Source organism: Salvelinus alpinus, chromosome 36 (assembly GCF_045679555.1).
Source record: "Salvelinus alpinus chromosome 36, SLU_Salpinus.1, whole genome shotgun sequence".
Classification (NCBI taxonomy): Eukaryota; Metazoa; Chordata; class Actinopteri; order Salmoniformes; family Salmonidae; genus Salvelinus; species Salvelinus alpinus.
Genome location: NC_092121.1, coordinates 18,905,058 through 18,932,880, shown reverse-complemented (window position 1 = coordinate 18,932,880; position 27,823 = coordinate 18,905,058). Strand labels below are relative to the sequence as shown.

The window sequence follows — 27,823 nt, the reverse complement described above, 5'->3', positions numbered from 1 at the left end:
GGACTATGGACCCTGTCCTGGGAGGTGGACTATGGACCCTGTCCTGGGAGGTGGACTATGGACCCTGTCCTGGGAGGTGGACTATGGACCCTGTCCTGGGAGGTGGACTATGGACCCTGTCCTGGGAGGTGGCTGTGGACCCTGTCCTGGGAGGTGGACTATGGACCCTGTCCTGGGAGGTGGACTATGGACCCTGTCCTGGGAGGTGGACTATGGACCCTGTCCTGGGAGGTGGACTATGGACCCTGTCCTGGGAGGTGGCTGTGGACCCTGTCCTGGGAGGTGGACTATGGACCCTGTCCTGGAAGGTGGCTGTGGACCCTGTCCTGTGAGGTGGCTGTGGACCCTGTCCTGGGAGGTGGCTGTGGACCCTGTCCTGGGAGGTGGACTATGGACCCTGTCCTGGGAGGTGGACTATGGACCCTGTCCTGGGAGGTGGCTGTGGACCCTGTCCTGGGAGGTGGACTATGGACCCTGTCCTGGGAGGTGGACTATGGACCCTGTCCTGGGAGGTGGACTATGGACCCTGTCCTGGGAGGTGGCTGTGGACCCTGTCCTGGGAGGTGGCTGTGGACCCTGTCCTGGGAGGTGGACTATGGACCCTGTCCTGGGAGGTGGACTATGGACCCTGTCCTGGGAGGTGGCTGTGGACCCTGTCCTGGGAGGTGGACTATGGACCCTGTCCTGGGAGGTGGACTATGGACCCTGTCCTGGGAGGTGGCTGTGGACCCTGTCCTGGGAGGTGGCTGTGGGGACTCTCTTGTGTCTCAGAAATCTATCAAGCTGGAAAACAATGACCCTGACTAAATGAAAGCGTTGGCCTCTCTGCTGATAGCCAGAGACAGCGGCGACCTCGGTCGCGTCTTGTGTTTCCGAAGTCCCTCTCGGCGACGCGGCACATGAAAGGCGGAGTGCTAATCGAGAATGCGCTCTGGAGCCCTGTGATTATCAGCCAGGTCACCGTTTTGATTTGGGTCGAGGTCACTATCACAAAGAGCCTCGCCAGGGCCCACTTCTGTCTGTGTGGGTCGCCTGGGACCTATTTGGGGAGAGGCATCTCTGCCTCCTCACCTCGTCCCCTCCCTGTGTTCTCGCTAAGCCCAAAGTGTTACCAGACAGGCTGGTTATTAAAGTAGTGACACACAGCAGCCCTATGCTATCCTGTCCTTTATCAGCTCCACTACCACATACCCTCCACCCTGCCTCATTAGACAGACAGAAAGCAGTCCTGCCTGGGATGGATGTCCCTGTCCCTGCCTGTCATTGCTCCTATTACGATGGGAAAGGCGTAGTGATGACTGATAGTGGCTTGTTAGAGCTGCCCCGCTTTGCCGCCTGTATGTGAGTGCCAGTGTGCGTGCCAGGCTGCCCGCAGATATACAGAGCTGGTGTGCGCTGTATTGATTGGCCCAACTACAGTTTAGGCTGGCACCTGGGCAGCGGCAGTGGCACTCCTGAACACTGACGGACCCTGTTCTTACACACTACTTCACACAGACTATTGTACACATATGTAACACATCAGTGTCTTTACAGTATCTAACCACCTCTCCGCACATGCTGATCACATCATAATGAAGTAGTAGGGGAGAGTGGGGTAAGGTGAGGGGAGAGTGGGGTAAGGTGAGGGGAGAGTGGGGTAAGGTGAGGGGAGAGTGGGGTAAGGTGAGGGGAGAGTGGGGTAAGGTGATGGGAGAGTGGGGTAAGGTGAGGGGAGAGTGGGGTAAGGTGAGAAAAAAGTGGGGTTAGGTGAGGGGAGAGTGGGGTAAGATGAGGGGAGAGTGGGGTAAGGTGAGGGGAGAGTGGGGTAAGGTGAGGGGAGAGTGGGGTAAGGTGAGGGGAGAGTGGGGTAAGGTGAGGGGAGAGTGGGGTAAGGTGAGGGGAGAGTGGGGTAAGATGAGGGAAGAGTGGGGTAAGATGAGGGAAGAGTGGGGTAAGGTGATGGGAGAGTGGGGTAAGGTGAGGGGAGAGTGGGGTAAGGTGAGAGGCGAGTGGGGTAAGGTGATGGGAGAGTTGGGTAAGGTGACAGTTTTGAAAACAAAGCTTGTCCAAAAAAACTGGTCTCATGGCACAACTTACTCCGGGTACAGGGTAAATTTAGCTGCGGAACAGGATAAGTTAAGCCACCTACAAATGTCTGTACTGAATGAAATATTACCACTACCTTTTTAAAATCATGTCTATCTTCATTTCCCAAACACAATTCAACACAATCACAATCCCTTTTTTTGTATTTTAAGCATTTTAAGCATCTTTTAAGACAGGCTGAACACCTAACAAACACTTTTAACATAGGCCCTGTTGTTACTTCATATCCAAGCGATAATTCCTTGCATTATGCCTGGAAAGAAAACACTTCAATTTGCTCAACTTACCATTGGCTCAACTTACCCCAAGGCAAACATGACTATATTAGCCCACACAGCTACAAACCTCTAACACAATAAATTAATTTGACTTGGTGAAAATCTGTTTTTTGGACCGAACTTGCTTACCACTTTTTTCATGTGTTTTTTTCCTTCACATACTCCATGAAATGATGACCTCTTCCTAAATATTTGGTCAAATGAGACATTTTGTGTATGGTGTCTTAGAAACAATGGTGGCTCAACTTACCCCACTCCTCCTTACCAACACTACCCAACACAGCTCCAGAATGACTCACAGTGACTCACAGCCAGGGATCACTCTATTGCATTAACACCACATAACACATATTCACACTTAACATCATGTCCATTTACCAGTACATTGCCAGTTTATGGCTTCAGCATATAACCCAAATAGTATGTTGTATACACACAAAAAAAACGCACGCATGCATGAACGCACACACACACACGTACATACACCAATAAATATGCAACGAGTTCTCTTGACAAAGGCATCTCTTTGAACCTTCTCTCTTCTCTTCTCTCTCCCTCTCTCATTGACAGCGTTGTGAGGAGGAAATTAGCATTGGCTCTTAATCAGCCTCCCCCAGCACTGAATGTGCTGATGTGCAGGACAGGGTCATGCTAATCAGGTGCCTCAGCTCCCAGGCACATTGATTTAAAACTACAAACACTTATTAATCCAGCCCGCCCTCCTCCTCCTCCTGCAGGAGGCTGGTGAGGGGAGGATCGCTCATATTAATGCCTAAATGGAATGGTATCAAACACATGGAAACAGCGTGTTTGCTGTGTTTAATACCATTCCATTTACACCGTTCCAGCCATTACTATCCTCCTGTGCTCCCAAATTACCATGTCACCAGCCGCCTGTGACACACATATGCACACAAAGTTATCATATGCCCTCAGAGTTGCACACAAGCATGTGTATGCACACTCTCACACTACCCCTATACACGTACACTCTCTATATGCACACAGCCAAAGTTTATTTTTCTACATTTTTTTCTTACATGGAAAAGTACTTTATGACATAGGCCTGCATGCTCTCTGACACTGCAGTCCCCCACTGAATATCGCTCTGTCATACTAACATAACATATCACACAGCAAAATCCCTATCCACACACACCCCTCACACACTCATCCACACACAGACTGGTCACTGGAGCACGGTGGAAAAGAATCTGGGCCGCCCGACACATTGAAGTTCCTTCACATGACAGAACTGCTCAGACAATTAAAGACCACATTTCAATTACTGTAATTACCCTCCACTCCACTGCTGATGTCCCCATAGATCAGGCCTGCCCGTCTGCCTGCCTGCCTGACAGCACTGTGCCATAGCTAGCTGCTCTGGGTTAGCTTAGCACCAACAGCCCAGAATCACTACTTGTTCTGTTAGCTTAACATTGACACAGTAGCCTACATAATCACTGCTGTCTGTGTTAGCTTATCTCAGTGTTAGCGTTTACACAAACAGCATAGTAGCCCATAGACTAACACAGGGTAGAGGAGGCGCTATTAGTTTGAACAAACTGAACAGTAACCCCGCTTAGTCTGTTAGCTAGCTTAGCAGCCAGAAAAGCATGATTAGTAGCCCAGAACACAGGGCAGAGGAAGCTCAATTTAAAATTAGCCTGGTACAACAGTGAATGGCATGATAGCACAGAGGGATGCTCCAATACATATGAATAAGACTGGTAATACTGTGGTTTATGTCACGATACCCCACTGTTAGCATAGTACCACAGCACGGACTAACATGGGTCAATACAGAGAAACTCTGCATTCAATGTGGATATGTCAATGTGTGTGTGAAGGAAGGCTAACAAGTGTCCAAATGCAGTGACAAATAACTGTTGTGTAATCTCTGTGTTACTGTTACTGTCCCTTTGTTTACGAGATACTGTACATTCTCTCACCTCTGAGTTTATAAGAGCAGGCTTCCATATTTCCAGCCTTAATGAGATGTGTAGTTAGAGCGCTGGTACTTGCTCGCTCCACCAGGCCACTAAAATGATCGCCTTTTCATTTATGGGCCTGTATGTGTTTATGTATCTGTCGATGGACTCCATATTTGTCGCCAAGGCCACCACTGTTACCCAGCTATACTGTGACATTTCTCTCTAGCTACCTAACACCACACAGTAAATCCAAGTGGACAGTCATAGTAATAATAGTCTCTAATAGAATCCCTTTAAGGCTGTCACTCATGATTAACACATTATCCTGATGACTATCCTCTACCGAGGCAGTGGAGGTCATATGGTGTGACCCTCCCTCTGGTCCAATGGCTGTGACCATGGTCCACGGTCCTGGCCTCAGGTGGAACCGGCGTGACCCACCAGGGCTCAGGGCCGAGCGACCGGCTGCCCATCCCCCCTCTGGAGCTGGTGCTGGAACTCCCATGCTGGGCCACAACCAATGATCTCCCCAATGTCGCCTACACCCCCCATCGCCCCAGAGCCCCCACTGTCCCACCCCTGCTGCCCTACATGCAAGCCCCTGTGTGTGTCCTACCCCAGACCCATTGATTCTATTGGGCCAGATCAGCCCATAATCCAGCCCCCCTCTCTGTATTAACTATGTAGCTCATCACACCATGCTCTGACCCCTAGTGAACCCTGGCTAGGATCCACAAACATGAGACATCTTTACCACAGACTGCCATCATTGTCACTACTGACAGAACATCCACTATAGCTACAACAGACTCACAACGTATTTTCTACTCAATCTGACTCTCTGTCTCTGTCTCTCTCGCTCTCTCTCAGTATCTCGCTCTCAGTATATCTCTCTCTCTGTATCGCTTTGTCTGTATTGTGCCGTCTGTATCTCTCTCTCTCTCTCTCTCTCTCTCTGTATCTCTCTCTCTGTATCTCTCTCTGTATCTCTCTCACTAAGGATCTATCTCTCTATCTCTCTCTCGGTATCTCTCTCTCTCTGTGTATCTCTCTCTCTCTGTATCTCTCTCTCGCTCTCTGTATCTCTCTCTCTTTCTGTATCTCTCTCTCTCTGTAACTCTCTCTCTCTTTCTGTATCTCTCTCTGTATCTCTCTCTGTATCCCTCTCTCTCTCTCTCTCTCTCTCTCTCTTACTTTCTCTCTCTCGGTATCTCTCTCTCTGTATCTTTCTCTGTATCTCTCTCTCTCTTTCTGTATCTCTCTTTCTCTCTCTGTATCTCTCTCTGTATCTCTCTCTTTCTGTATCTCTCTGTATCTCTCTCTTTCTGTATATCTCTCTGTATCGCTCTCTTTCTGTATCTCTCTCTCTTTCTGTATCTCTCTCTGTATCTCTCTCTGTGTGTAAGTGTGGTTATCACAGTAATGTATTTAGGTGTTCTAGTTCCTCCTGCATCAACCGTTTATTGCATAACTGGGTGTTTTCTTTTACTCCTCTCTTCTCTCTCTCTCTCTTTCTCTCTCTGCTGCTTAGCGCCCAGTAGAGTAGTGGATGATGGGAGCTCGGACACAGCATGATCTAAAAACCCACTGGCGCTTTAGTATGCCTCAGCTGGGTTATATAACCGTGTGTGGATGTGTGAACCGCCTGGCTATGGGGAGAGCCGAGGATTCACAGTCACTACAGTCACTACTGCAAAGCAGCTTGCTACTGTGTGTGTGTTTGGGGATGTCTGTGTGTGCTATGTGTGTGTCTCTGTGTGTTTGTGTCTGTGTGTCTATGTCTGTGTCTGTCTGTGTATGTTCAAGTATGGGGGAGGGGTGGTGCACGTACGTATTCAAGAACATTCTGTGCCTTTCTTCTGTATATGTCAGATTTGCTCACTTCCAATACTGGTGTAGGCTGGTGTACTGTGAGCTAGCAGGTGCTGAATCACAGAATTACATACATCATAGACGAGTCCCCTCAGTCTGAGTGTGAACTCCCTCTGATGTCACTTCCTGTGGGTTTTTACCTGAGGTGACATAATCTCTATTGCATAACACTTCCCCTCTCGTTCTACCCTGTAAGTGGCTGGCATACTCTCTCTCTCTTTGGTCTCCCTCCAGATGCTCTGTGCAACACCTCATTATGGAAATACCAGCTGTGTGTCCTCCACTAAAGTCAAATGGGCTAAGTATATAAACGAATTCCCTTCACAGACCACACCAGCCTGGCTATGATGAAACAGGCAGCGGAGATATTAAAGCTACAGTATGACATCCACCTCTCTCTGAACCTGTCCCAATGTGGCCCACTGTACCCTCATGACCTCACCCTGCCCGACCTTCACAGAAGAGAACACACAAATGTAACACAAACATACAAACGCAGACACACAGACACACTGAGTGGCCTGAATGGGGGCTCACTTTGTCACTAAAGTACAGAGGTACAACTCCAGACTAAAAGACATGCCAGTCACAGACGGGTGTTAGGGGAGAGAGAGGGAGAAAGAGAGAGAGAGTGATAGAGGCCTGACCTATATAGGAAGGAGGCTGAAATATTTATGGATGTGAGTGTCCTAATTGGCAAGCAACTGGGAGCACTGCGGCCCTCTTGTCCAATCACAGAGCAGGAAGCGGTTAAAACACACACACACACACACACACACACACACACACACACACACACACACACACACACACACACACACACACACACACACACACACACACACACACACACACACACACACACACACACACACACACACACACACACTCACACACACACACTCACACACACACACACACACACACACACACACACACACACACACACACACACACACACGGGTGCATGGTCTGAGATCCGCAGTGTCACCTCGCCCCTGCGCCCTTGTCAAGGCCAGTGACTTCGGGCACCTCGTTAAGGCCCAGCTTCGCTAGGGCTGATCCGGCTTCGTTAAGGCTTCATCATCGTTAGAATCATTACCAGAGCTGTTATCATAACCGTCCTCTCTGGCACATATGGACGAGCACAGTCGCTCAGAGCGTTAAGTCAAACACGGCCTAATTGGCTTCATCTCCAGGACTGGCAGTAACACGCACTCTTCTCTCACCTCTTCTCTCAGAGTGGGCTTCAATTACTGTCTGTTCTGATGGAGACCAGGAGATGAACACAACCTGAATCCAGTTCAGTTGAGCATCATTGGGTGGGGGAAGGGAGGGGTCAAATGTCTGGAGCATTGTTAAACAGGCGTGGGGCCGAGGCACTGCTCGTAACATGGAAATGTGTGCTAATCAATTGGATCAAAGCATTGATCCACCCAATGGGTTGTTTGTGGTAAAATTACATTTTCCTTTTCCTACATTTTGAGTGAGAACTGTTCAGGAGAAAAATGAGGGGACCTTGCAGCACTTTTTGAATGTACTAGGTCAATATGCAGAGGTAGTGTTAGTTGAACTTATTTGTTTGAAACTCTCAATACTGTGTTGAAACTGTGTATTGTTCTTTGAGCATCGTACCATTCACAGTCTCACAGTCACATGAACCTTGTGAGATGCGGGAGACATGTTTTGATCCCAGTTAGTCCCAAGAGAAACATGAAATATGGAGTGGAAAGGCTTTCCTTAGAAGGGCTGTGACAGGGCCTTTTCAACTACAGTATGTTCTTATTGGGGCCAAATTGCAGTTTTTGTGACACTCCCTTCTAACAAGGAGTGCAATCATCATAGAGGGAAACAGAAGGCATGACCATGTTCCAGAGAGTCTTTCAGGAATGGGGTCATAAGAGCTCAACCAAAACGGTTCAAATGCTGGAGCCAAATTCATAGGAAAAAAATGAATTCAACATGCCACATTGACTTCAGAAACCGGCAGAAGCTTCTGTTTATCACAGTGAGCGTTTCAATCTATCTGTTCTCCTCTACTTTTCCTGGCTGGCAAAGTGCCAGGATGTTGTCTCTGGTTTTGAATCTGAATTTAGAGAACTGAACTTAAAAACTTAATCTAAACGCATCTGAGAAGTTTAATTTATAAAACTTTTATAAACTTGAAATGATAGTTTGTAAACTTGATACACAGACAATGAATGCAATATCTATCATATTGAAACTGAATATATAAATATTGAATTTGAATATTAAATTAAATGTAAACTGAATTTTAAAACTGAATGCAATATTCACTCAATTCAGTTTCAAATCATGAAATAAAAGTTTGTGCGTTACAAATTCAAAAATATTACATTCAAATTCAATATCCTAATACAAATTCTAAATTATGGAATTCAAATACAATTTCTGTTGGCATTGACATCATGTAATTTTAGGATTATTACCGCAGCTTGTTTGACACTCATTTTCATGTCTTGCTAGCAGTGAGGAAAACAGAGCACAGATCAATGTGGGGAGTTTACAGGGTACACAGTGGACTGTAATACTGCACGTTACGTTACATATGGCAGGCAGTAGAAACAGCCAGGAGAGGAGGAGTGGTGCCTGGTAGAGTTCAGACCAGACAGACAGGCACTCACTAAAAGCAGGATACAGTTTAGAGATATCTAAAAGAACACACAGGCCCACCAGAACTACTGTGACTGTATTGACTGTCAGGGGCTGGTGGGGAAAGTGGGCTCAGGTATTAAATATGAACAAGTTGTCAGTTGAAGTAAGAGGACGCGTTGTTGGCTGATTTCTGTCCCCCCTTGTCATCTGATTGAAGGTTACCTCATATTAAATACTACCCTCTCTCAACAAGATTAGAAAGTACACAGTTGTACATTTGTGTAGTATTTGTGTAGTATTTACACTATTCACTACAATACAGTATCAAATGCGCAGATGAGATGCCCAGACAGACCACACTATCCCTTGAGGCTCACTGGTTCCTCTGTACTGTACAAGTGAAAGCCAAAGAGAGGAGACTCACGTAAGAAGTACTCAGAGGGGTCCGCTTCATAGTCCGTGTCCTCAGGAAAGTGATCTATCTGTTTACACATCCCTTTAAAGTTCCCTGGAGGAGAAACAAGAGAGAAAACACACAGGGTCAGAAAAGCAGTCACAGAGGAAAAATATGAATAGAATCAAGAGAAACGCCATGGTAACACAAAGAGTGACATGAGTCAGTTCAAACCCATGTAGGTATGAGTGTACAGGTAACTGCCAAAATAAAGGAAACACCAACATAACATAACAACATAAAGAAAGAGCTTGTGAGATCCACAGGATGCGTTGAATAGAACAGATGAATTATTTTGGAGCAACACAGCACTTAAGGGAAGGTATTGTACACCTGCAGGAAGAAAGGGAGGGATGGTGAGACACGGGAGGAGGTCCAGTCATGGAGGGAGGGAGGGATGGTGAGACACGGGAGGAGGTCCAGTCATGGAGGAAGGGAGGGATGGTGAGACACGGGAGGAGGTCAAGTCATGGAGGAAGGGAGGGATGGTGAGACACGGGAGGAGGTCAAGTCATGGAGGAAGGGAGGGATGGTGAGACACGGGAGGAGGTCCAGTCATGGAGGAAGGGAGGGATGGTGAGACACGGGAGGAGGTCAAGTCATGGAGGAAGGGAGGGATGGTGAGACACGGGAGGAGGTCCAGTCATGGAGGAAGGGAGGGATGGTGAGACACGGGAGGAGGTCAAGTCATGGAGGAAGGAAGGGATGGTGAGACACGGGAGGATGTCCAGTCATGGAGGGAGGGAGGGATGGTGAGACACGGGAGGAGGTCCAGTCATGGAGGAAGGGAGGGATGGTGAGACACGGGAGGAGGTCAAGTCATGGAGGAAGGGAGGGATGGTGAGACACGGGAGGAGGTCAAGTCATGGAGGAAGGGAGGGATGGTGAGACACGGGAGGAGGTCCAGTCATGGAGGAAGGGAGGGATGGTGAGACACGGGAGGAGGTCAAGTCATGGAGGAAGGGAGGGATGGTGAGACACGGGAGGAGGTCCAGTCATGGAGGAAGGGAGGGATGGTGAGACACGGGAGGAGGTCAAGTCATGGAGGAAGGAAGGGATGGTGGAGACACGGGAGGAGGTCCAGTCATGGAGGAAGGGAGGGGTGGTGAGACACGGGAGGAGGTCAAGTAATGGAGGAAGGAAGGGATGGTGAGACACGGGAGGAGGTCAAGTCATGGAGGAAGGGAGGGATGGTGAGACACGGGAGGAGGGCCAGTCATGGAGGGAGGGAGGGATGGTGAGACACGGGAGGAGGTCCAGTCATGGAGGAAGGGAGGGATGGTGAGACACGGGAGGAGGTCCAGTCATGGAGGGAGGGAGGGATGGTGAGACACGGGAGGAGGTCCAGTCATGGAGGAAGGGAGGGATGGTGAGACACGGGAGGAGGTCCAGTCATGGAGGAAGGGAGGGATGGTGAGACACGGGAGGAGGTCCAGTCATGGAGGGAGGGAGGGATGGTGAGACACGGGAGGAGGTCCAGTCATGGAGGGAGGGAGGGATGGTGAGACACGGGAGGAGTTCCAGTCATGGAGGAAGGGAGGGTTGGTGAGACACGGGAGGGGGTCCAGTCATGGAGGAAGGGAGGGATGGTGAGACACGGGAGGAGGTCAAGTCATGGAGGAAGGGAGGGATGGTGAGACACGGGAGGAGGTCCAGTCATGGAGGAAGGGAGGGATGGTGAGACACGGGAGGAGGTCCAGTCATGGAGGAAGGGAGGGATGGTGAGACACGGGAGGAGGTCCAGTCATGGAGGAAGGGAGGGATGGTGGAGACACGGGAGGAGGTCAGGTCATGGAGGAAGGGAGGGATGGTGAGACACAGGAGGAGGTGCAGTCATGGAGGAAGGGAGGGATGGTGAGACACGGGAGGAGGTCAAGTCATGGAGGAAGGGAGGGATGGTGAGACACGGGAGGAGGTCAAGTCATGGAGGAAGGGAGGGATGGTGAGACACGGGAGGAGGTGCAGTCATGGAGGAAGGGAGGGATGGTGAGACACAGGAGGAGGTGCAGTCATGGAGGAAGGGAGGGATGGTGAGACACGGGAGGAGGTCAAGTCATGGAGGAAGGGAGGGATGGTGAGACACGGGAGGAGGTCAAGTCATGGAGGAAGGGAGGGATGGTGAGACACGGGAGGAGGTGCAGTCATGGAGGAAGGGAGGGATGGTGAGACACGGGAGGAGATCAAGTCATGGAGGAAGGGAGGGATGGTGAGACACGGGAGGAGGTCCAGTCATGGAGGAAGGGAGGGATGGTGAGACACGGGAGGAGGTCAAGTCATGGAGGAAGGGAGGGATGGTGAGACACGGGAGGAGGTCCAGTCATGGAGGAAGGGAGGGATGGTGAGACACGGGAGGAGGTCCAGTCATGGAGGGAGGGAGGGATGGTGAGACACGGGAGGAGGGCCAGTCATGGAGGAAGGGAGGGATGGTGAGACACGGGAGGAGGGCCAGTCATGGAGGAAGGGAGGGATGGTGAGACACGGGAGGAGGTCCAGTCATGGAGGAAGGGAGGGATGGTGGAGACACGGGAGGAGGTCCAGTCATGGAGGAAGGGAGGGATGCGTGTTTTGGGGATACCTGAGCATGGAGGAATGGAGGAGGATGTGGATCCAGTTCCGGTGTGTGAAACATATGGGCCAGTGATTTGTTTGTGTGGGCAGCAGAGAGATGAATATATAATGAGTGATAGGATCCTGGACATTTAGTCATTACATCCATTCTAGATGGCTGCCGTTTTGCAAGCTCCGACCCAACTTAGCTATTTTGTGTGCATGCCCGTCACAGGAGTCGCTAGAGCGTGATGGGACAAGGACATCCCTGCCGACCAAACCCTCCTCTAACCCGGATGATGTGCGCCGCCCCATGGGTCTCCCGGTCGCGGTTTTTATCTGACTGGATAATAATATATCCCCCTCACTTCTATAACCAAAGCCTGTATGTATGTATGTATGTAAATGTAACACAAAGCGATGTTAGGAAACATGATGATGAAACTCCACAGAGGAGTGGGCGCTCTGCCCTTCTCATAAGCACCAGGGACTGGGTTTCCCTAGCCCAGGCAGCACATGCCCTGGTCTGGCTTTGGTGGTCATGCGAGCCTGAGGTTGCTAGTCAGAATGGAGGCCTCTCTGGCAGCAGGTGGCGGCTTGTAAACAAGAGTGGCACAGCTGGTGAGACCTGGAGCGGCTCCAACTGCTGTGCAATGGGAACCTCATCTCCTAATGCTCATTCATTTGGCTGACGCCTCAGTGCCCAGGCTGCCAAGTCACTCGCTCTGTCCTTTCAGAAAGCAGCCTGCCTGGCCTGTCCTTCTTCCCACTTCCCACTTTTCTCTATACCTTCATCCCTCCATTCCTCCATGCTGTGGTACCACAGAAGGTCCATCCGTGATGGGGTCACTCAAGATCGCACGGCGAAGGAATCACCCAATCCAGAGGTCATTACTGCACCCCTGCTGCCGAGGAGGAAACAGACGAGGAGGAAGCAGACACCGGGGCATGTGATTGGGCCAGATTACTGTCTCATTAACTTATTAATCTCCTTCTCCCCCCAGTGTCTGTCTAATTAGGTGAACAGGTGTTTGTTAGCCGGGTGCCAGGTGTTCCGAGGAGAAGATGGCGGGAAGGCAGGATGGGTGCCGCGGGTGCGGTTGGGTGGGGTGCTGGTTTTGTGAATGGACCCCACGTACGGAGAACGGACCCCCGGCGAGAACCGCTCAGATATGAGAGCGACTGGTGTCTGAAGGAAGAGCTATCAAACAGACTTAACACTGCTCTTCCTTCTGTGCACACTGTGTGTGGTAGGGCTCACAGAAGGCTGAGGGGAGACCGTGTTTGATACCACAGAGGTAACTGTCTGTTAACTGTCTGAGGGTAGTTAAGGTTTCATCAGAGGAGAGTTTGTTGTGATTGTTCCAATGTCATTGAGTTTTGACCGAGCGGTTGGCAGAGGCCATGCTAGGCTGGAGTTTGGCCGCAGCAGAGGAGTGTGGGAACCTCCGTGTGAAATACACACTAATCCTTCCTCGGTGGACAGAGTCCAAAGTGCTGACGGTGTGTGTGTGTCCACTTCTCTCTCACCTTCCCCAGCTCTGGCTCATAATCAAAAAGCACTCATTGATTTCCATCAACAAGCTCTGCAGCAATTAACAAGAGACAGGGAGGAATATATGGGAAAGAGGGAGAGACAGAGGAAGGGCAATGAACAGAGAGAAGGTTGAAGTTCAGAAGAGAGGCGGATAGATCTGCTTCCATTGTCACACTTTCATCATTGTTGGATCGAAACTCATGGGCCTAAAAAGCACATCAAACTCAGTGTGCGACTCTTCCCACCACTGACACCACAGTACAGCCACTGAGCCTCCACAATAAATAACACCTATCAAGAAGTGGGTCAAATGCAGTGAAGGAGAAAAATAAGGAATATCCTGAACTCTTTCATTTCAAATCCATTTCAATAAGGATACGACTGTTTATGTAGTTACACAGCACAGTCGCCACGGAATTGTCGCAACAAAACTTATAACATTGAGAACACAGCATCCACCCACAGTGCACCACGTGTCTTTGTCTTATCAACAGCTGACATCCCAGAGTGGGAGTATGGTATAGTTAGCTGGCTGTCCCGTCCACAGTTGTGTCATTTGTTCAAGCAGCTGCAGAGAGTAGCCTATTGGGGGAACCACTTCAATTAGTGCGCTGAAAGATTTATGTGACACTTAACCGCTCCAAACTGTCCTTTTCTTGTCAGACATGTAAACTCAGCACGCTGGTAAATGTTTTATACTGACATTTTTATTTTTTGGAAACCTCCTGTACAAAAGTGTGTGACCGTGGGAAGGGTGAAGGGTGGAGGGGGGAGAGGGGGAGAGAAGGGAGGAGGAGGGTGGAGGGGGGAGGAAGGGTGAAGGGGGGAGAGGGGGAGGGAAGGGAGGGGGGAGGGGGGAGGAAGGGTGGAGGAGGGCGGATGGGGAAGAGGGGGAGAAAAGGAGGAAGAGGGCATATGGGGGGGAAGGGTGGAGGAGGGCGGAGGGGGGAGAGGGGGAGGAAAGGAGGAGGAGGGCGGAGGGCGGAGGGGGGAGAGTAGGGGGCAGAGGGGGAGGCCCCTCTGGCAGGGGACCCACAACAGGTGTCTGGTGGGTCACGACATCTTCATTCAGCGTTTACAGACAGGCCATAGTATCCACTATGTTACCTCTATCTGAGGGTTGCTCACTATAGCAAGCTGTAGTACTACAATAGCATCATGTCAGTACATACTCAGCCCTGCTGAAAGTGCCTGGTGTTAAAAAGCAATCGAAGCATTGTAAGTATAGCTAGCCTTCTAGCTGGGAGTATAAGTCTTGTGCTAATCATTTATAAAGCAGTTAGCATTAAGAGCAGAGCCAGGCCATGGGACTCTCCTGCACTGACCGACCCACTGGGTCCCATCAGCTGGCTCCATGCTAGGGGTCAGCGCTGGACTTCCTCAATCACCCTAACGACCACTGGCCACCATGACCCCTACTACCCCCTACTGATGAGCTATGGCCTAACACCTAGGTCCTTTCCTGTCCTCCCTGTCCCACACTGCCATAAAGCACTTCAATACTAGAGCAGACCAGGGTGAGACAGATCCATTCAGGAGAGGAGAGGAGGAAGAAGGGAAGAGGGAGGAGGACAAGGTCAAGTGAGTGGGGCTGGTGGGTGGGTGTAGATTTACAATCGCCCATCCCACAGAGGCTCCTGGTCTGCTCAGACCCTGGATTTTCCGGTCGATGTGCCCCCATTTTCTGTTCCCTAGAGATGGCTGTATAGTATGTCTCCAAGGTTGTGTCTTCATGGGGAGATTCCAGTGATGAGGCTGTGATTTGTAAATTGGCCTCTGCTCTGGGGAGTCCTACTCTATTGGCATGACCGTCAACATTCTGAATAAAAATACTCATATTGAAATCAATACATTCCAAGGTCGGGGTTAACTGTTTAAGAATCACACAGAGGTACTTTTTCCAATGCTATTGAAGCCACAAACACAACTCCTGCTGGGCTGCCTTCTGGTTATCTCCTCAAGCTAGAGTGAGAAAAGTTACATTTTTCTCTCTGGCTTTCACTGAGGAGAGGATTCTTGGCCCTGGTGCTTTGGATTTTTTGACGGTTTAAGTCGGCTGTGGCTTTCCCCACTTGGACGGAAACCATAGTCTCTCACTCTTTTTTCTCTCTCTCTGTGTTTCTCCCCCTCTCTCTTACTCTCTTTCCCCCTCTCTCTCTCTCTCTCTCTCTCTCTCTCTCTCTCTCTCTCTCTCTCTCTCTCTCTCTCTCTCTCTCTCTCTCTCTCTCTCTCTCTCTCTCTCTCTTTCTTTTTCGCTCTCTCTCCCAACGTCCGGGTGATAGAAATAAGCACTGGCCCATAAAACCATTCTTATTTTTTAAATTCTTATTTTAATTGTAATCTTTGACTCCCAACACATTTTCTTTCCACACAATTTCCATTCACAGGAAAAGATTACTGAGGGATTATTCAAGATAATTGGGAGTGTTCAATTACCAACTGACCCAGCTCCCACCTCCCCCCACCTCCCCCCTCAACTTCTCCAACTAATATGACATCTGGAAATGCTCTCCCTACTACATGTGTAATACATTTTGGATGTGACACTTGTGCCCAAACAAAAACCACAATGTCTAGACATGATCTAGACCACATGTCCCATTTACACCTGAAAAATGGGTTTGATTGAAAAAAATGAACAGTGTTGTGAGTAAATGTGTGTGTGTGTGTGTGTGTGTGTGTGTGTGTGTGTGTGTGTGTGTGTGTGTGTGTGTGTGTGTGTGTGTGTGTGTGTGTGTGTGTGTGTGTGTGTGTGTGTGTGTGTGTGTGTGTGTGTGTGTGTGTGTGTGTGTGTGTGTGTGTGTGTGTATGGACGCAGGTGAGAGAGCTAAGCATTCCTCCTCTTCCTTAACCACCCCCTCTACTGCTGCTGCTGCTGCTGTCATCCATCAGTGGTGTATAAGACTCCAGAGATTCCCCTAGGACACAACAGAACAGAACATAGAGAACCGGCCAATCCCCAGACCCCTAGCCACAGACAGACACACAGGAGGGCCCGCCCACACACACTGACCTCCTAACAGTAGTGTCACCACCACAGCTCCCGAAACACAGGCAGTAGTTTGTTGTTCTGGGACATAACCATGGAGGAGGTGCGATGAGGTTCTGTTGATGGATGAATAAGGGAGGGTCAACAGGCCTGGTTCAAGTAGGAGGCGTTGTTCAAGGTTGAGAGACAAACAGAGAGAAAAAGAGAGAGGAAACGCAGCTTTGGTGCACCGGATTCCAGCCGAGTGCTTACTTCTGTGCCGGTGGGCGGAATTCTGGAAAAGTTTGCAGGCAGCCACCTAGTGCGTCAGCAGCAGCCACCCCCACACATCCCCCTCCCCTCCATCCCCACACATCCCCCTCCCCTCCATCCCCACACCCTCCCTTCTATCCCTCCCCCCTCCCTGCACTGTCCCCACGGCAGCCGTTGCCATGTGGACATCAGAACCAGTCGCTGTGAAAAAAAATAAGAGATTCCTGGTGTGGGGGTTGCCATGGAGACAGTTATCTGGGGCCGACTTGAAGATGATCACATGGGTGGAGCTGATGTTTGGGCCAATCTAGTGATGTGTTTAACCCCTGGACTGACTCACTGCTCACTTGGCTTTATGCAGTGTTCCTACTCACTAAGCTGCCCTACACCTTTATGTTGCTAACCAAGATTAGTATAAAATAGCATTCGGCTACCCCTGCACATCGACCTCTACATGTTAGCAACATTCTATACAGTACCAGTCAAAAGTTTGGACACACCTACTCATTCAAGGGGTCGTCTTTATTTTTACTCTTTTCTACATTGTAGAATAATAGTGAAAACATCAAACTATGAAATAACACACATGGAATCATGTAGTAACCAAAAAAGTGTTAAACAAATCAAAATAGATTTTAGATTTTAGACTCTTCAAAGTAGCCACCCTTTGCCTTGATGACAGCTTTGCACACTCTTTGCTTTCTCTCAACCAGCTTCATGAGGTAGTCACCTGGAATGCATTTCAATCAACAGGTGTGTCTTGGTTAAAAGTTAATTTGTGGAATTTCTTTCTTTCTTAATGCATTTGAGCCAATCAGATGTGTTGTGACATGGTAGGGGTGGTATACAGAAGATAGCCCTATTTGGTAAAAGACCAAGTCCATATTATGGCATGAACACCTCAAATAAGCAAAGAGAAATGACAGTCGATCATTACTTTAAACATGAAGGTCAGTCAATACGGAAAAGTTCAAGAACTTTGAAAGTTTCTTCAAGTGGAGTCGCAAAAACCATCAAGCGCTATGATGACACTGTCTCCCATGAGGACCACCACAGGAAAGGAAGACCCAGAGTTACCTCTGCTGCAGAGGATAAGTTCATTAGAGTTACCAGCCTCAGAAATTGCAGCCCAAATAAATGCTTCACAGAGTTCAAGTAACAGACACATCTCAACATCAAGCCTTCATGGTTGAATTGCTGCCAAGAAACCATTACTATAGGACACCAATAAGAAGAAGAGACTTGCTTTGGCCAAGAAACACGAGCAATGGACATTAGACCGGTGGAAATCTGTCCTTTGGTCTGATGAGTCTAAATTTGAGATTTTTGGTTCCAACCGCCGTGTCTTTGTGAGACGCAGAATAGGTAAACGCCGCATGTGTGGTTCCCACCGTGAAGCATAACGGAGAAGGTGTGATGGTATTGGGCTGCTTTGCTGGTGACACTGTCAGTGATTTATTTAGAATTCAAGGCACACTTAACCAGCATGGCTACCACAGCATTCTGCAGCAATACACCATCCCATCTGCTTTGCGCTTAGTGGGATTATCATTTGTTTTTCAACAGGACAATGACCCAACACCCCTCCAGGCTGTGTAAGGGCTATTTGACCAAGAAGGAGAGTGATGGAGTGCTGCATCAGATGACCTGGCCTCCATAATCACCTGACCTCCACCAAATTGAGATGGTTTGGGATGAGTTGGACCGCAGAGTGAAGGAAGTCCTTCAAGACTGTTGGAAAAGCATATCATCAAGGAAAAGGGTGGCTACTTTGAAGAATCTAAAGTATAAAATATATTTTAATTTGTTTAACATAATATACAGTACCAGTCAAACGTTTGGACACACCTACTCATTCAAGGGTTTTTCTTTATTTTGACTATTTTCTACATTGTAGAATAAAAGTGAAGACATCAAAACTATGAAATAACACATATGGCATCATGCCTGTAGACTGCTGGAGTACCAAGACAAAACAACCAAAAATGTGTCACTATCCCAATACTTTTGGAGCTCACTGTATAACATATACAGTTTTGTCTTTGTACTCCAGCACTTAGGACTACACCACGCTTGTGACTCTACAGATCTGTTGGATGCACTTCTACATTAATGTGGATGCTACCATGACTACGGATAATCCTGAATGAATCGTGAATAATGATGCCTGAGAAAGTTATAGACTCACAAATATCCTACCACTCTACTAACCTCCCCTGTTACTGTAATGGTGAGAGTTTAACATGTCTTGGGGGTAGGATATGTGTACGTCTGTAACTATCTCACTCACCATTATTCACGATTCATTCAGGATTATCCGTAACCATGGTAGCATCCACATCAATGTAGAAGTGTTTAGACACATATTCTACGCTTATTTACAACAAAAGTGACTCCAAAATGACACATTATTAACCGTTCATTTCTACTGGGCACAAAATAATCTGGAACACAACCAAAAAAAACAGCAAATGCATCCAACTAATTTGTAGAGTCAAAGCTTGATGTAGTCATTGCGTGCTATGAATATTGGACCAAATACTAAACTTCTGACAACTTTAATACGCATGTAAGTGAATTTGTCCCATTAGCTTTAGTCCCCTAAAATGTTGGGACTATGTGCAAAAAGTACTGTAATTTCTAAACGGTTCACCCAATATGGATAAAAATACCCTCATATTAAAGCTGACAGTCTGCACTTTAACCCCATAGTCAATGTATCATTTCAAATCCAAAGTGCTGGAGTAAAGAGCCAAAACAACAACATAACTTGTCACTGTCCCAATACTTTTGGAACTCACTGTAGTATTATTTAGCAGCAAACATGCAACACAGCTACTAAGGACATGACTAGAGCTCAGCACTCAGGTGAACACAATGAATCTCTCTTGTCCTGCTATCACACTTACAGAGGCCTCCCCAGACCGTAGTTTCATTTGATTTAGATTGTATTAGGATCTCTTTTAGCCCAAGGGCTAGTCTTTCAAAAGTCCTTAAAGTGTACGCGATGGATATGTACCCTATGGATGACTGGGTAAGGTGGTTAATGTGTGCGTGACGTGGTAGGCACGCTTACGTCCCCTCCTTAATGAGGGGTAGGCAGCCCCAGCACCCAGCAGCAAGGACAACAGGCCTAATCACCTTATTCATCCTTATAATCACCTTATTCATCCTGATAATCACCTTATTCATCCTTATAATCACCTTATTCATCCTTATAATCACCTTACTCATCCTTATAATCACCTTATTCATACTTATAATCACACTATTCATCCTTATAATCACTTTATTCATCCTTATAATCACACTATTCATCCTTATAATCACACTATTCATCCTTATAATCACACTATTCATCCTTATAATCACACTATTCATCTTCATAATGACACTGCTAAGGTGGGAGCCTAGTGTAGCGTCACTCAGACGCACAAATACGTGCACATACACTCATGCACACACAGGCACTCCCGCGCGCACACACAAACAAACACAAAGCACACACACACACAGGAAAGGGAGAGACATGAGGATGATAATGATTGTGTTGGATAAAGCATACTGTCAATACATATTTGACTATTGTAGCTGCTAATACAAGCCAGTATGCTGTGGATAAGCTATAGCTCTCTCTACTGTGCTAATACTGCTTGATGTTTGATGGACTGATCAGACTGATTTGACAATCCTGGCAGACTTCTCTTTGCAAAACATCTCCATATCATCCTCTTTGAAGAACGCTGACTATACATTTAGGCAGATCTTTTCCTACAGACTGTCTTTCAGAATCTGGGATTCCTGCACTTAGCTGTGGGATGGGAAGTGTTTCTGATGTACAGACACACTAGTTATACACTATCTGTACAGTAGAAGATGGAGGATCGTGTAGGGACTTGAGGAGGGGTTGTGTCTCAGTGTTTACTTGTGTGATGATGTGTTGATGGAGGTAGTGTAGGTGGGATACAGGGGGCATATAGGAGGATACAGGGGGGATATAGGGATATACAGGGGGGATACAAGGGGGACACAAGGGGGACACAAGGGGGACACAAGGGGGATATAGGGGGATGTAGGGGGGTACAAGGGGGATACAAGGGGGATACAGGGGGGATACAGGGGGATATAAGGGGGATATAGGGGGATACAAGGGGAATACAAGGGTATATAGGGGGATACAGGGGTATATAGGGGGGATACAGGGGGGTACAAGGGGGATACAGGGGGATATAGGGGGGATATAGGGGGATAAAAGGGGGATACAGGGGGGATACGGGGGGATATAGGGAAGGATACAGGGGGATATAGGGGGGATACAGGGGGATATAGGGGGGATATAGGGGGATATAGGGGGATAAAAGGGGGATACAGGGGGGATACGGGGGGATATAGGGAAGGATACAGGGGGATATAGGGGGGATATAGGGGGATACAAGGGGGATATAGGGGGGATATAGGGGGATACAAGGGGGGTATAGGGGGATACAAGGGGGATATAGGGGGATACAAGGGGGATACAAGAAGATATAGGGGTGATATAGGGGGATAAAAGGGGGATACAGGGGGGATACGGGGGGATATAGGGAAGGATACAGGGGGATATAGGGGGGATACAAGAGGGATATAGGGGGGATATAGGGGGATACAAGGGGGATACAGGAAGATATAGGGGGGATACAGGGGGGTACAAGGGGGATACAGGGGGATATAGGGGGGATATAGGGGGATACAAGGGGGATACAGGGGGATACGGGGGGATATAGGGGGGATACAGGGGGATACAAGGTGGGATACAGGGGGGGTACAGGGGTATATAAGGGTATATAGGGGGGAAACAGGAGGATATGGGGGGATATAGGGGGATACAAGTGGGATACAGGGTGATATAGGGGGATACAAGGGGGATATAGGGGGGATACAAGGGGGATACAGGGGGGATATAGGGGGATATAGGGGGGATATAGGGGGATTCAGGGGGGATATAGGGGGATACAAGGGGGATACAGGGGGGTACAAGGGGGATACAGGGGGATATAGGGGGGATACGGGGGATACAGGGGGATATAAGGGGGATATAGGGGGATACAAGGGGGATACAGGGGGGATACGGGGGGATATAGGGGGGATACAGGGGGATACAAGGTGGGATACAGGGGGGGTACAGGGGTATATATGGGTATATAGGGGGGGATACAGGGGTATATAAGGGTATATAGGGGGGAAACAGGAGGATATAGGGGGGATATAGGGGGATACAAGTGGGATACAGGGTGATATAGGGGGGATATAGGGGGATACAAGGGGGATACAGGGGGGATATAGGGGGATATAGGGGGATTCAGGGGGGATATAGGGGGATACAAGGGGGATACAGGGGGGATACAGGGGGGTACAAGGGGGATACAGGGGGATATAGGGGGGATACGGGGGGATACAGGGGGATATAGGGGGGATACAGGGGTATATATGGGTATATAGGGGGGATACAGGGGTATATAAGGGGATATAGGGGCGATACAGGTGTATATAGGGGTATATAGGGGGGAAACAGGGTGATATAAGGGGGATATAGGGGGATACAAGGGGGATATAGGGGGATATAGCAGGGATACAGGAGGGATACGGGGGGATATAGGGGAGATCGAGGTGGGATACAGGGGGGGATACAGGGGTATATAAGGGTATATAGGGGGGATACAGGTGTATATAGGGGTATATAGGGGGGAAACAGGGGGATATAGGGGGGATATAGGGGAGGATACAGAGGGGATACAGGGGGATATAGAGGGGATACTTATATTTATGAGAGGTATTGACATATTGAATGCACCGAGCTGTCTGTCTAAACTACTGGCACACAGCTCGGACACCCATGCATACCCCACAAGAGGTCTCTTCACAGTCCCCAAGTCCAGAACAGACTTTGGAAGGCGCACAGTACTAAATAGAGCCATGACTACATAAAACTCTATTCCACATCAAGTAACTCATGCAAACAGTAAAATTTGATTTAAAAACAGATAAAAAAACACCTTATGGAACAGCGGGGACTGTGAAGCACACACACACACACACACTATAGCATATGCACTATACACACACGTACACATGGATTTTGTACTGTATATATGTGGTAGTGGCAGCAGCTAATGGGGATCCATAATAAATACAAATACAAATACAATTATTTATAGTCTCCTCAACCTCTCAAGTTTTTCTCTCCCCTCTTTTTCGACTCTTTTGTGTCTGTCCCTATTTTCTACAAGCCATTTCCACGTACTGTATAACCAAAGTGCCAAACACAGAGAAGCACCAACACAAGAACCCTAAACAAGGTTTTAGAGGCACTCTGTGACCTCAGACACAAAGTAATGAGAGGTAAATAAGAGGTGGAATAGATGGAGATAAAGACGGGACAGAGAGGAGAGAGAGAGGGAGAGATGGAGAGAAAGGGAGAGAGGGGAGAGAAGGAGAGAGGGGAGAGAAGGAGAGAGAGGAAGAGAGGGGAGAGAGGGGAGAAAGGGAGATAGGGAGAGAGGGGAGAGAGGGGAGAAAGGGGAGAGAGAGAGAGAGAGGGGAGAGAGGGAGAGAGAGGGGAGATAGGGGAGAAGGCAGAGAGGGGGAGAGAGGGGGAGAGAGAAAGGGGAGAGAGAGAGGGGAGAGAGGGAGAGAGAGGGGAGAGAGGGAGAGAGAGGGGAGAGAAGGGAAAGAGGGGAGAGAAGAGAGAGAGGGGAGAGAGGGGAGAGAAGGGAGAGAAGGGAGAGAAGGGAGAGAAGGGAAAGAGGGGAGAGAAGAGAGAGAGGGGAGAGAGGGGAGAGAAGGGAAAGAGGGGAGAGAAGAGAGAGAGAGGGGAGAGAGGGGAGAGAAGAGAGAGAGGGGAGAGAGGGGAGAGAAGGGAGAGAGTGGAGTGACGGATTCCTCCTGACTGCCCATAGGACTCCATGATGACTGAGCCCAGCTGAGAATCTTGACACTTTTGGGGGAAGTGAGGTCATGAAGGGGCATGATGGGAGCTGAGAGAGAGTGAGTGATGAGATTTCACAGATCCAGGAACAGTGAGTCAGTGAGTAACGGGTGTCTAAGTGGGGTGCGTCACTGCCTTCTGGTCAGACAAAGTCAGAGCCAGAGACGTCCCTTTCTCAGAAGAAGAGTCCTTCAGCGCTGGCTAGCACACAGAGAGAGACAAGGACATTCTCAGAACAAAGATCAGAGTAAACAACAATATCAACAACAACCCACCTATGCCAATCACAACCATCTCATTATCTCCACATGGGAGACTTGTGTCTATTTTTTATCCATGTGCAAAGTCAATTAATACACTAGATGATCAAAGTACATGGAACATCTCATTCAAAAATCATGGGCATTATTATGGAGTTGGTCCCCCCTTTGATAGAACAGCCTCCACTCTTCTGGGAAGGCTTTCCACTAGATGTTGGAACATTGCTGCAGGGACTTCTATTCAGCCACAAGAGCCTTAGTGAGGTCGGGCACTGATGTTGGGCGATTAGGCTTGGCTTGCAGTCGGCGTTTCAATTGATCCCAAAGGTGTTCGATGGGGTTGAGATCAAGGCTCTGTGCAGGCCAGTCAAGTTCTTCCACACCGATATCAACAAACCATTTCTGTATGGACCTCGCTTTGTGCACGGGGGCATTTTCATGCTGAAACAGGAAAAGGCCTTCCCCAAACTGTTGCCACAAAGTTGGAAGCACAGAATCGTCTAGAATGTCATTGTATGCTGTAGCGTTAAGACTACCCTTCACTTGGACTAAGGGGCCTAGCCCAAACCATGAAAAACAGCCCCAGACCATTATTCCTCCTCCACCAAACTTTAAAGTTGGCATAATGCATTGGGGCAGGTACTGTCCCCCTGGCATCCGCCAAACCCAGATTTGTCTGTCTGATTGCCAGATGTTGAAGTGTGATTCATCACTCCAGAGAACGTGTTTCCACTGCTCCAGAGTCCAATGGCGGTGAGCTTTACACCACTCCAGCTGACGCTTGGCATTCGCATAGTGATCTTAGGCTTGTGTGCGGCTGCTTGGCCATGGAAACACATTTCATGAAGCTCCTGGCGAACAGTTATTGTGCTGACGTTGATTCCAGGCAGTTTGGAACTCGGTAGTGAGTGTTGCAACCGAGGACAGGCAATTTTTACACACTACGCGCTTCAGCACTCGGCGGTCCCATTCTGTGAGCTTGTGTGGCCTACCACTTCACGGCTGAGCCGTTATTGCTCCTAGACGTTTCCACTTCACAATAACAGCACTTACAGTTGACCGGGGCAGCTCTAGTGGGGCAGACATTTTACAAACTGACTTGTTGGAAATGTGGCATCCTATGACGGTGCCACGTTGAAAGTCACTAAGCTCTTCAGTAAGGCCATTCTACTGCCAATGTTTGTCTATGGAGATTGCATGGCTGTGTGATCAATTTTACACACCTGTCAGGAAGAGTTGCGGCTGAAATAGCCGAATCCACTAATTTGAAGGGTTGTCCACATACTTTTGTATATATAGTGTACTATCTGAGCCAGTATGCATATTAGACTAAATAGGATGTAAGCTCTGCTGTTCTATTAGCCTCTGAGTCAAATGTGCAGACAAAATAGGGCATGTCATATCAACCCGGTTTTTATATGTGGTTTTATCTAGCTTGTTTTAAAGCAGACTCCTCGATCATAGTCTTCTGTAGACAGACACATTCTAAATCCAACAACTACTTGTATCCCAGTTCGGATGGAAACTTTTTTAGGTCGCCCCAGATTCATTTCTCACCTTCAACACAAGAGTACAGAGTTGGGAGGGAACTGTAGAGAGACAGAAAGAGAGGAAGGAAGAGAGAGAGAGAAAAAAGGGGATTCCAGGACTGGGAGGAGAGGAAGAGGAGCACACAGTCAACAGGGACTGTAGGGCGTTCTAAAAACAGCTGGTGAGGGAGAGGAGAGAGGGGTCTCTGTCTCTCTGTCTCTGTTTCTGTCCCTTTCTCTGTCTCTGTCCCTTTCTCAGTCTCTGTCCCTGTCTCTGTTCCTGTCTCTGTCCCTGTCTATGTCCCTGTCCCCCTGTCTCTGTATCTGTCCCTGTCTCTGTCTCTGTCTGCCTCTGTCTCTCTCTGTCTCTGTATCGGTCCATGTCTCTTTGTCTCTGTCTCTGTCTCAGTCCCTATCCCTGTCTTTGTCTCTGTCTCTGTCCCTGTCCCTGTCCCTGGCCTTGGCCCTATCTGTCTCTGGGGTTGTTTTTCATGGTTTGGGCTAGGCCCCTTAGTTTCAGTAAAGGGTAGTCTTAACGCTACAGCATACAATGAGATTCTAGATGATTCTGTGCTTCCAGCTTTGTGGCAACAGTTTGGGGAAGGCCTTTTCCTGTTTCAGCATGACAATGCCCCTATCCCTGTATCTGTCCCTGTCTCTGTATCTGTATCTTTCCCTGTCTCTGTATCTGTCCCTGTCTCTGTCTCTGTCTCTGTCTCTGTCCCTGTCTCTGTCTCTGTATCTGTCCCTGTCTCTGTCTCTGTATCTTTCCCTGTCTCTGTATCTTTCCCTGTCTCTGTCTCTGTATCTTTCCCTGTCTCTGTATCTGTCCCTGTCTCTGTATCTGTCCCTGTCTCTGTATCTGTCCCTGTCTCTGTATCTGTCTCTGTCTCTGTATCTGTCTCTGTCTCTGTCTCTGTATCTGTCCCTGTCTCTGTATCTGTCTCTGTCTCTGTATCTGTCCCTGTCTCTGTATCTGTCTCTGTCTCTGTATCTGTATCTGTATCTGTCTCTGTATCTGTATCTTTCCCTGTCTCTGTATCTGTCCCTGTCTCTGTATCTGTCTCTGTCTCTGTATCTGTCCCTGTCTCTGTATCTGTCTCTGTCTCTGTATCTGTATCTGTATCTGTCTCTGTATCTGTATCTGTCCCTGTCTCTGTCTCTGTCTCTGTATCTGTATCTGTATCTGTCTCTGTATCTGTCCCTGTCTCTGTATCTGTCTCTGTCTCTGTCTCTGTATCTGTCTCTATATCTGTATCTGTATCTGTATCTGTCTCTGTCTCTGTATCTGTCCCTGTCTCTGTCTCTGTCTCTGTATCTGTATCTGTCCCTGTCTCTGTATCTGTCTCTGTCTCTGTATCTGTATCTGTATCTGTCTCTGTATCTGTATCTGTCCCTGTCTCTGTCTCTGTCTCTGTCTCTGTATCTGTCTCTGTATCTGTCCCTGTCTCTGTCTCTGTCTCTGTCCCTGTCCCTGTCTCTGTATCTGTCTCTGTCTCTGTATCTGTATCTGTATCTGTCTCTGTATCTGTATCTGTCCCTGTCTCTGTCTCTGTCTCTGTATCTGTATCTGTATCTGTCTCTGTATCTGTATCTGTCCCTGTCTCTGTCTCTGTCTCTGTCCCTGTCTCTGTATCTGTATCTGTCCCTGTCTCTGTCTCTGTATCTGTATCTGTATCTGTCTCTGTATCTGTCCCTGTCTCTGTCTCTGTCTCTGTCTCTGTATCTGTATCTGTATCTGTCTCTGTATCTGTATCTGTCCCTGTCTCTGTCTCTGTATCTTTCCCTGTCTCTGTCTCTGTCTCTGTCTCTGTCTCTGTCTCTGTCTCTGTCTCTGTCTCTGTCTCTGTCCCTGTATCTGTATCTGTCCCCGTCTCTGTCCCTGTCTCTGTCTCTGTCTCTGTCTCTGTCTCTGTCTCTGTCTCTGTCCCTATCCCTGTCTCTGTCCCTGTCCCTGTCTCTGTCCCTGTCTTTCTCTGTCTCTGTCCCTGTCTGTCTCTTTCTCTGTCACTGTCCCTGTCTGTCTCTTTCTCTGTCCCTGTCTCTGTATCTGTCCCTGTCTCTGTCTCTGTCCCTGTCCCTGTCTTTCTCTGTCTCTGTCCCTGTCTCTGTATCTGTCCCTGTCTCTGTCTCTGTCTTCCTCTGTCTCTGTCCCTGTCTTTCTCTGTCTCTGTCCCTGTCTGTCTCTTTCTCTGTCACTGTCCCTGTCTGTCTCTTTCTCTGTCCCTGTCCCTGTCTTTCTCTGTCTCTGTCTCTGTCTCTGTATCTGTATCTGTCTCTGTATCTGTCCCTGTCCCTGTCTCTGTCTCTGTCTCTGTCTCTGTCTCTGTCCCTGTCTCTGTATCTGTCTATGTCTCTGTCTCTGTCTGTCTCTGTCTCTGTCTCTGTCTCTGTCTCTGTATCTGTCTCTGTCTCTGTCTCTGTCTCTGTCACTGTCCCTGTCTCTGTCTCTGTCTCTGTCTCTGTCTCTGTCCCTGTCTCTGTATCTGTCTCTTTCCCTGTC

The 27,823-nt window shown here is 48.5% G+C and overlaps 1 protein-coding gene across 1 annotated transcript in view; it reads right to left on the bottom strand.

Moving 5' to 3' along the window:
* Positions 1 to 27,823, bottom strand: part of LOC139565110 (voltage-dependent calcium channel gamma-2 subunit-like) — a 77,796-nt gene that overhangs the window by 9,156 nt on the left and 40,817 nt on the right. The window contains exon 2 of the mRNA XM_071385199.1: positions 9,213 to 9,296. Coding sequence (XP_071241300.1) covers positions 9,213 to 9,296 — 84 coding nt within the window. The remainder of the gene's footprint in view (positions 1 to 9,212; positions 9,297 to 27,823) is intronic.